An 11,291-nucleotide genomic window follows, 5' to 3' on the forward strand; every position below is an offset into this window, starting at 1 on the left:
AGACCAGTAATAAAGGGATTGGTGGTCTAGAGACCAGTAATAAAGAGTTTGGTGGTCTAGAGACCAGTAATAAAGAGTTTGGTGGTCTAGAGACTAGTGATAAAGGGATTGGTGGTCTAGAGACCAGTAATAAAGAGTTTGGTGGTCTAGAGACCAGTAATAAAGAGTTTGGTGGTCTAGAGACTAGTGATAAAGGGATTGGTGGTCTAGAGACTAGTGATAAAGGGTTTGGTGGTGTAGGGACTAGTGATAAAGGGTTTGGTGGTCTAGAGACCGGTGATAAAGAGCTTGGTGGTCTAGAGACTAGTGATAAAGAGTTTGGTGGTATAGACCAACTAGTGATAAATGGTTTGGTGGTCTAGACACTGCATCATTTCTTGAACCTCCTGTTACTGCTGCTATTCAAAATTCTTCATTTATCATTTTTAACGAACTTGAGCGTCGGATTTCGTATTTAGAGCCAGTGCTTTGATTACATCTCTATAATCTTCCACGAAAGGGGATGTTTTTATCGATACAAACCACTGTCCTTCCCTCGTTATAATAACCGAGGAAGTGGGCAGAGAATACGTCTAAGCCTAGTGACGTGTTTTAGTTCAACTATACTTAGTGACTGTGACGCCAGATTTTTAAGTTCATTAACCCGCTATACTGGAATCATATCTCTTAACTTCACATAGAAGGCTAAGGAAACTATTGCTCATTAATTAAACATCTTAACGAACAATTTCAACTGATGGGAAAAGTGTGGGTGCTGACAGTGAAATAAATTACGCTACAATGATCGTGCCCTGCTAAAATGTGGTATTAAAGGGGAAAGATACTCATGGGCCCCCCACAGAAATATTTTCGAGAGAGAGCAAAACATATGTAGGGGATCAGGTTTTACAGTGTAAGTCAACAGACTAAAATAAAGTGTGTTATATCTGCTTAAACGCAAACACAAATTTAGTTTTAATAAAAATTACTAAAGATATTTAGTTTAACTACGGTGTTAAGTTTACATCATAATACGTACAGTTTTTTGTGAAATGTAGGGGAGCAATGCTTCTTCCTGCGGGCGCCAGTGAAGACACTTGTTATATTCATGTGGATGTTTATGTTTACGTGATGTTAAATTGATGTTTATGTTCAAGTGGATGTTGAATGTATGTTTATGTTCACGTAATGTTGAAATGGATGTTTGTTACATACTTATGTTGTTGAGGTATGTTTGTTATATTCATGTAATGAAACCCAGAATGTTTAAGACTTGATAGAATTCAACAGCTGGTTATATTCACGTAATCAAACCCAGAATGTTTAAGACTTGATAGAATTTAACAGGTGGTTATATTCACGTAATCAAACCCAGAATGTTTAAGACTTGATATAATTCATCAGGTGGTTATATACACGTAATCGAACCCAGAATGTTTAAGACTTGATATAATTCAACAGGTGGTTATATACACGTAATCGAACCCAGAATGTTTAAGACTTGATATAATTCAACAGGTGGTTATATACACGCCATCAAACCCAGAATGTTTAAGACTTGATATAATTCATCAGGTGGTTATATACACGTAATCGAACCCAGAATGTTCAAGACTTGATATAATTCAACAGGTGGTTATATACATGTAATCAAACTCTTAATGCTTAAGATTTGATAGAACTCAACAGGTGGTTATATACACGTAATAAAACTCAATATGTTTAAAATTTGATATAATTCAACAGGTGGTTATATATATGTAATAAAACACAGAATGTTTAGGAGTTGATAGAATTCAACAGGTGGTTTTATACACGTAATCAAACCCAGAATGTTTAAAACTTGATAGAATTCAACAGGTGGTTACATACACGTAATCAAACCCAGAATGTTTAAGATTTTATAGAATTCAACAGGTGGTTATATACACGTAATCGAACCCAGAATGTTTAAGATTTTATAGAATTCAACAGGTGGTTACATACACGTAATCAAACCCAGAATGTTTAAGATTTTATAGAATTCAACAGGTGGTTATATACACGTAATCGAACCCAGAATGTTTAAAACTTGATAGAATTCAACAGGTGGTTACATACACGTAATCAAACCCAGAATTTTTAAAACTTGATAGAATTCAACAGGTGGTTACATACACGTAATCAAACCCAGAATTTTTAAGACTTGATAGAATTCAACAGGTGGTTTTATACACGTAATCAAACCCAGAATGTTTAAGACTTGATAGAATTCAACAGGTGGTTATATACACTTAATCAAACCCAGAATGTTTAAGACTTGATAGAATTCAACAGGTGGTTATACTTTTAAACATTCTGGGTTTTATCACATGTATAAAACCACCTGTTGGATTCTATCAAATCTTAAACATTCAGTTTGATTAAGTGTATAAAACCACCTGTTGAATTCTATCAAATCTTAAACATTCTGTGTTTTATTACATATATATAACCACCTGTTGAATTCTATCAAGTTTTAAACATTCTGTGTTCGATTACGTGTCTTGATAGAATTCAACAGGTGGTTATATACACTTAATCAAACCCAGAATGTTTAAGACGATAGAATTCAACAGGTGGTTATACACAAGTAATCGAACCCAGAATGTTTAAGACTTGATAGAATTCAACAGGTGGTTATATACACGTAATCGAACACAGAATGTTTAAGACTTGATAGAATTCAACAGGTAATTTTTTATTAAAAAAAACATATCGCACAATGTTTTTCTGGTTGAATGTTTATTTTTTACTTCTATGGTGTTAGTGTATTTCTCATATTCGTGCTGTTGAACATTTATTTGAATATTGAACACGCACCAAAGTTTGGTAAATTCTAATACAGTGGTTCCGAAACGTTTTTGTTTGGGGGTGGTATTCGTTGGACCACATTGTAACAGTATAATTTAACAACGCAAAAGAAGCGCACAAAAATCACTATATAATTAGTATTAACTATAAACTTATCTTTCTACGTTTTAATACAATAGGTGCGCCTGATTTTTGTGAGAAAAGTTCTGTAATATTGGGTGTAATGTTCGTCAGCTTTAACCTAAGGTCAGGTTCAGTATTCACCCTGTTTCTGTATTTAGGTTTCAGGGTCGCAAGCGTTGAAAATCCTGTGTCATACAAGTACATACCAGCAAAGTGCTTTGTCTGCAAGTTCTTGACACTCTCCAGTTAGCAGAATCCAAAACCATCAGAGTGAAGTTGTTCTAAACTCTGACCTTAACTGTTTTGTCGCAAAAAAACTCCACCAAGGGCTCTTCTTCAGGTCATTATTTTACAATACAAGAACACTCCCAAGTAAAGAATACATTTTCCCACTTCCACCCAAAATCCATTTAACGTAAGTTTGATACTTTACACTTTATTTAGATATATATATTCTTCGTATTTATTTAACTGCATTTTTAAGGTCTCAAGTTTCGGGTTTGCTCCGGAATCTACAAACTCTTCCTATTCATAATTATGAAACCTTTATTTTTACCAGAGTTTCTGAACCTCTGTTATAATGTGCTAAGATCTGGATAAAATATGAGTATTTACATACCATTTAAATAACGCTGGTGGGCCAAGTTTTGATACATGTACAACATGAAAATCGCCTGGGTTGTTCATTCTGCTGTTCAAATATTTCATGAATGAGCAGTATTAGTTTCATGATTACGAAAGACAAATAAATTATACTGGAATGGATGCTGGCACAATGTATTAAAAAATGAAACATAATATAAAAATACAAAATAATTATAATCTGATAAAATGGCCAAATGAGTTAGAAAACTGCTTGGTGTTTATGGCTGACGTGTAATTGATACGTTAACATTTCCTTAAGTTACAATAAGCAATAATAGTAAAAAATGAGTTTAAAACACATATATTTGAATATACCAATGTCTAGAACTTTCGTTTCGTTTCTTTTATAACAAATTAGTCAGTTTAGTAGATAGAAATGTATAAACGTTAACAAATTTAGTAATGCAGTAAGATACAAGCTTCAAGAGTTTAAAATAAAGTTCTAGCGTCCGTTAAAAATATTTCGCGCTTCTTCCTCATTTGGTTTGTCAATTATACTTCGAGTTATTTTTCCACGTAATTTAGGGCGCTTACTTTATTTTTGGAAGTGTTCAGTAGGACGAAACGAAAGCCTGTTGCGTAGAGATGAGAAAACTCTTGTGATTGGGCAAATGTTAAATCACGTGCTAACATCTCAATCTAACCCATCCTTTTTCGTACGTTATTCTGCACTGGTCGCAGTAAAAATCTCGAAAGGAAATATTCAGATCCCACAATTATCTGATGAAAATGGCTTACCAAGGACCAGTTTATGGCCTCAGTCGAGAGTGTCAAATAAAGGTAAAGTACTTGCTGATCGAGATAAATAAATAAAAATTCAGAGAAATGCAACCTGTTAGCCTAGACCTAACCTACTTTTTTTTTTTTAGTACTTAATTTTGAGAGTAATGACTAACCAGTAAGATTCAGGAAGTTAAACTAAAGTTTGTCTCGTCTACGTACGGAATTGTTTATACAAATTATATTTATAAGTTATAGTTATAACACATGTATTAAAACAGACTCAGGATAATCTGTAATAACGAAACTAAATGTTTCAAGTATTGACGGTCTCTTTGTTGTTAAATAAAGTTTTGGCTGTTTTTAATGAAAAAACAACAAACAAACAAACTTGAAGCCTTATCAGTATCATCCTAAGCCCTGAATTATATTTCTAATAAACGTAATATTGGTTACTGATAATAATAATTATTATTAATATCACCAGTCACTGAAGTTGAAAATATCGCCCTATTTGAAAAAACATCTATTTTGGATAGTCATATTTAAAAGAGAATTTTATTTTAAATTTGAATTTAAAAAACGCTATTATTCTTTTCAAAGAAAACTATTTCGAAAAGAACGGTTTAGGGCCTTGGCTACAGTGGTTTTAAATAGTGTTAATTTTAGGGAAATTTTCCAAGACTTGTTTCATTCTTACACTTTACAGGAAAATATAAAGGAAATACAACAACCTTACAGGTTATTATTTTTGAAGTGTTAAAGACCATCAGCTGTGCTGTACCTGTTGCTTTGATCCTTCAGTTACATGATCAGGTTTATATGTAAATTACTTAGACCCCCCTACTTTGCATCAGAAAATAGCAAAGAAACTTGAAAAAAAGAAAGATTCTAGTTAGCTATTGTAACTACACCCTACAGATTGAATTATTACTTAGATATTTTTTTTATAATGTATGTTTAAACTAATGTATTTCTTTTTCATATTTTAAACAAAAAAATTAAATTAGTTAATAGGTTGAATTATAAAAATTTTGCATTATATACAAAAAAATATAAAACTTTATAAATTAATGAGATTTACTAATTTTTCTTGTATGTATAAAAACCAAAACAGTACTTCTATGTGTTTAACGACCAAAAGCAGAAGTTCTTTGTTTAATGACTAAAGCAGAACTTTTGTGTTTAATTACTAAAGTAGAACTTTTGTGTTTAATTACCAAAGCAGAACTTTTGTGTTTAATTACTAAAGCAGAACTTCTCTATGTGTAATGATCAAAGCAGAATTTCTCTGTGTTTAATGACCAAAACAGAACTTCTGTGTTTGATTACTAAAGCAGAACTACTTCTGTGTTTAATGATCAAAACAGAATTTCTCTGTGTTTAATGACCAAAACAGAACTTCTGTGTTTAACGAGTAAAGCAGAACTTCTGTGTTTGATTACTAAAGCAGAACTACTTCTGTGTTTAATGACCAAAGCAGAATTTCTCTGTGTTTAATGACCAAAACAGAACTTCTGTGTTTAATGAGTAAAGCAGAACTTCTGTGTTCAATTACTAAAGCAGAACTTCTCTGTGTTTAATGACCAAAACAAAATTTCTCTGTATAATTATTAAAGCAGAACTTCCCTGTGTTCAATGATCAAAGCAGAATTTCTCTGTGTTTAATGACCAAAACAGAACTTCTGTGTTTAACGACTAAAGCAGAACTTCTGTGTTTAATGACTAAAGCAGAACTTCTGTGTTTAATTACTAAAGCAGAACTTCTCTGTGTTTAATGACCAAAACAAAATTTCTCTGTGTTTAATGACCAAAGCAGAATTTCTCTGTGTTTAATGACCAAAGCAGAATTTCTCTGTGTTTAATGACCAAAGCAGAACTTACCTGTGTTTAATGACCAAAGCAGAACTTACCTGTGTTTAATGATGAAAACAGAACAATACTTTTAAAGACCAAAACAGCTTCTCTGTGTTTAAAAACTAAGAAATTTTACACCTGTAAGATTAGATGATTTTTGTGTTATAGGAACATACCATAAGTTTCTTATTAATATTTGTTCTGCGTATGTGTAGGTTTCACATAACGTGGTTAAGAAAACCATGATGTTAATTTCGTTAAAGTTATTTTTGTTCCATAGTACTTGTTACTACTCATGGAGAACACTGCTTATAGTGACCTTGTTTCAGGTTACTGAGGACAATGTCCTTCAGTGGTTGTATGAGTAACATTTAGAGGTTTTGGACCATCTTAAGTGAAATGAGAATGACCAGCCACGTGGCAGCATAGTCATGTGTGGTAAATGGGTGTTTTCATTTTTAGTACAAACCTTCCATTTAGTCAATTCTACTAAGTCTTATTACAAGTTTCATCTAAACCTCACCTTGCAGAGAAGTGAACGTCCATAGTGAAGCAAATATTTGTAGTTTTTTTTTTGTTTGAGTTTAATAAAGATTGTTTCCAATGTGATGCAGTTTGAGGGTTGCCATGGAGTTATGGTATCTTGTGATTCTGAGACCACTTTGTGGAGGGAGTGGAAACTCTGTACCAGACTCCCAGACCTTGCCAGCCACAGTACAGGACTGGAAGTACCATTAATGGACACTGTGTCAACTGGAGCTCTTTTGCCAGATGGTGGATGATGAGTGGATTGTGGGACAATATGAGTTAGGAGACATACTTATGACATCAAAGTAATCCATGAAGGAGTTTGGGGTCTGATAGAGGACAGAAATGAGTTGCTGCATGTGCATCACACTCTTTCTCTCAAATTCAGGAGGCCATTGGGACACTGGGGTAACAGAATACTCCTACCACACTGTGAACCTTGCAATCAGGTGATGATCAGAGGTCATTAAGTAGGCTTTTTGGTCATGCTCACTGTTCTCCATGAGTGAGAATAAACAAATCACTCCTCCAACCTTTAAAGGCTTGGCAAAGGAAGAGTTGGAACTGATTTTTGAAACTCTTCAGGCAGGTAATTGCTTGAAACAGCTGGACTCCTGAGCAGGTGGTTTAACACCTGTTATTGAGTCTGGATGAAGTATTTGTCAATAAAAAGCAACTTCTGAACTATGAGACCATTATTACCAAGTTTTACAGAAGGTTTGACATGGTGTAGAACAGTGCAATCCATTGAAATCTTGTCTACTTATGTGGATGACCTGCACCATTTGCTATAATGCCTCTACAGATCGCATAGACATCCTTGCTGACAAGTTCATGGAATGGATGCCAAATGAATCCTGGGTGTGAGAGACCTTATCTCACTAATATAAGTCATTTCTGTTATGAGGTAATTCAAAGTGGTAACTTCAATTCACTTGTAGGAATGAAGAAGTATGTAGCAGTAATTGCAGTGACTTTGATCCCAACAGACTGATCTTGCCAGGAGTTTGTGTCACATAATGGTCAAAAACAGCCATGGCTCAGCCAGTCACCTGTGCATAATGGAATTGTGATGCAGCCACACTGGGTTCTAGTGGATAAGAAAAGACAGACTTGAAACTGAAACCCAGAAAATGTGTACAATAGTAGAATTTCTTGGTCATATTGTGAGTAGAGGAGAAATCTCTATAAATCTTTCTAAAATAGCAGCATTGCAAGATTGACCTCAGATTGTGAAAAGTGACAAGTCTGCAGTTACCTTGGTTTCACATTATATTACTGATGGTTTGTGGCCAACTTCTCTGAAGTTGACTTTTACAAAAGCTGAAATGCATTTCAAATGGAGTGAAGAGTACAAGCAAGCATTTCAGTCAATGAAATGTGCTTTCATAGAAGATCCAGTGCTGGCATATCCACAACAGGGATGTAATTTCCTGCTGGACACTGGCACCAGCAACAGTAGAATTGGAACAGTGTTACAGTTGCAGGATGGAGTGGAAAGTGATCCTGTACACTAGTCATTAGCTTGCAGGTCAGGAATGCAGATGCTGCATGACAAAGATAGAACTGCTTGCAGTTGTTGTCTTTATGAAGCACTTCCGACACTACTTGTTTGACCTTGTTTCATGACAGTGAGGGCAATGTCTTTCAGTGGTTATATATGGGCATGTCTAGAAGTTTTGGCCCCATCTGTGTGAAATAAAGATGACCAGTTATACTAGCTAAATTTGAGGTTTTGTTTTCAGTAGCAACCTTTCATTTACTTCTGATCCAGTCTTATTCCAAGTTTCATTTAAACCTGATCTTGGTTTTTAACCTAGTAGAAAAGCAACCATCCATAGTCAAGCAAGTACACAACTGTGAGTTTGTCTTTGTGTTTAAGTGCTATAACTATGTGTCTACTCTGCTTATTCCTTAGCATTAACTCACCCAGTACTTATTCTTCACTGATTAAATTTCCTGTATGGTCAACTTACCTGATACTGCTCTAAAGTATTTTCAGCTCACCTGAGAATGACACAGTATATTAGCAAGTTAAAAAGGTTTAAATCAACTTTTACATTTTAGGTGGTAAAAAACAAATTTATCACAGTTTTTCTTCCAATGTTTGGGTTAGTCTTCAGGGAGTACCAATAAATTATCACACATGGATCTATCTTGTCCCTAGTACATCAATAAGACTGATTTACTGTATGTCTCATAATCAAATATCCACTTCAAAATTTACTGTTCAACAATTTTGTTGGCTCTGTAGCACACTATCTTGGAATGTTGGCAAATTGTGTCTTGTTAGACTATATCGAACTCCTCAAGTGTCTTGTTAGACTATATCAAACTCCTCAAGTGTCTTGTTAGACTATATCTGATATAATCTAACAAGATACTTGAAGAGTTTGATATAATCTAACAAGACACTTGAAGAGTTTCATATAGTCTAACAAGACACTTGAAGAATTTCATATAGTCTAACAAGACACTTGAAGAGTTTGATATAGTCTAACAAGACACTTGAGGAGTTTGATATAATCTAACATGACATTTGAAGAACTCTTCAAGTGTCTTGTTAGACTATATCAAACTCCTTAAGTGTCTTGTTAGACAATATTAAACTCTTCAAGTGTCTTGTTAGACTATATCAAACTCTTCAAGTGTCTTGTTAGATTATATCAAACTCCTCAAGTGTCTTGTTAGACAATATTAAACTCTTCAAGTGTCTTGTTAGTGGATTGCAAGTGACTGTTTTGAGCAGTTGTTTTATAAAGTTGGTTTTGGGTTTAGACAAACATTCATTGTGTTATTTACTGGTATTGTACTTGATGTTCTGATTTTGTTAAATATGGTATGTGGATGGGATATTATCCCATGATGACACAATAAAAGGTTTTTATAACTTATCCATGATGTTATATATTTAGTCCAAAAAGAAGTTTCAACTGGATCAGGCTCTTCAAGCTCTTGATTGGGTAAGGGAAGTAACCAATGAAAAACTAGAACCACCCAATCTAGAGAGAGGCTTTGAGGACCACATGGATTTTGCTGATAGTTTGAAGGATGGAATTGCTCTGTGCAAGTGAGTTATTTTTTCATCATATTACTTTTGTAGTTGAAAACAAAGATACTGTATACAGCAAATTCAGACAAAGAGAAATAAAGGTGCCAATGGTAAGGGTTCCTGAATTATTTCTGTTCTAATTCATAACTTTTTTGAATGACAGTGAAAGATCTTATTATAGATCCATAAAAACTCCTGTTTGTGAAGATTTAAGTTTTTAGTTGGTAAATCTGTGTTTGTTTCTTGCAGGCTTATAAATATACTCATGCCAGGTGCAGTGCCTAAAGTAAATGAAGGGAAAATGCCGTTTAAACAGGTTAGTTGATGCCAGAAATAATCACGTTGTTCCATGCCACATGAAATATGCTTAAGACATAAATGTTTCAGCTTCAAAAAACAGTTTTATTGTCAGCTCTAAGAAAAAAGAAAAATAACTTTAATTTATCTTTTGTAATTTTTCTGAAAACTTGTATATTCAGGCCGTTGTTTAATTCCTAATTTTGAGATACGAGCAAGAACAAATAAAGATTGTAACTTTAATGTACAATGTGTGTGTGTAACAGCTTCAAGAAATAATAATTAAGATTATTCATTTGTTAAATTATTTTTTACCCCTTGTAGGGGCTATGAATTATAATGCCTCTTACTGTAGAAATATTTTTCAAGACTTACAAAATTGATTTTTTATTTTTGTATCAACCAAGTATCAGGTTTTGAATCTGTTGGATTTCAGTAAGAACTGGATTTAGTTGTGGTGAAGTACTATCTATGTAATATTTCATGGCGTCTTAAGAAAAAGAAAATGATGTTTACTCTGGTATTGAAATCTGATGATGTAACGACGTGATACACTGTAGGACAGAGCTGAACATGTATGTAGAATATGTGATTCTTAACTTCCGTGTACTGGATTTCCTCACTGTATAGTTTCTACTGAAATTATGTCGTTAAGCACTCTATTTTGATACTCCTGTTGACTTGTTTTCTTGGTGAAGTAGAACCAAAGCTTATAACTTGTAAGTGATCATCATTATGTATAAATACGTATGTGTCTGTGTTGGAAACAGCTTTTAGTGCGAGTCTTAGAAATATTGTTATTGTTTTTTATAAACAAAATAATTTGCACTTAAGTGAATTTAACTGTTTCAATATCAAACACTATACTGGATTTAAGAGATGCTGGGTTATATAACTTGGTGTTATGATGACAATTACTTTTTTGTTGTTGTTAGAAAGTTGACGTGTAAACAACTTGTCTGTATATTCTTAACTTTTTTTTCTAATATCAAAGTAACATGGAAGAGTAAATTAGTACCTTATATAACCATTAGATGTCACTACCAATCTTGTTGAAATTGTGTTTAAGCAGGATGATGTTTGAGTGTTCTGTTTTACAGAGGATAAAACTGATATAATGATAGCATGGAAAAGTAAGTTCCTTCTATAGATACCAGTGTCATTAATACTTTGTTTCTGATTGTGTTAAAACAATGTTTGGACAATGAGAAATGAAGGACTCTATGAAACATTATTTATATATATATATATATATATA

The 11,291-nt window shown here is 33.5% G+C and overlaps 1 protein-coding gene across 1 annotated transcript in view; it reads left to right on the plus strand.

Moving 5' to 3' along the window:
- The first annotated feature begins 4,212 nt into the window (after window positions 1–4,212).
- The window catches only part of LOC106468545 (calponin-1-like), a 9,787-nt gene continuing 2,708 nt past the window's right edge, over window positions 4,213–11,291 (plus strand). Inside the window, exons 1-3 of the mRNA XM_022396879.1 lie at window positions 4,213–4,359; window positions 9,600–9,754; window positions 9,986–10,052. Of these exons, the coding sequence (XP_022252587.1) occupies window positions 4,303–4,359; window positions 9,600–9,754; window positions 9,986–10,052 (279 nt within the window). The 5' untranslated portion in view covers window positions 4,213–4,302. The remainder of the gene's footprint in view (window positions 4,360–9,599; window positions 9,755–9,985; window positions 10,053–11,291) is intronic.

The sequence above is a fragment of the Limulus polyphemus genome, unplaced genomic scaffold, assembly GCF_000517525.1.
Source record: "Limulus polyphemus unplaced genomic scaffold, Limulus_polyphemus-2.1.2 Scaffold3049, whole genome shotgun sequence".
Lineage (NCBI taxonomy): Eukaryota > Metazoa > Arthropoda > Merostomata > Xiphosura > Limulidae > Limulus > Limulus polyphemus.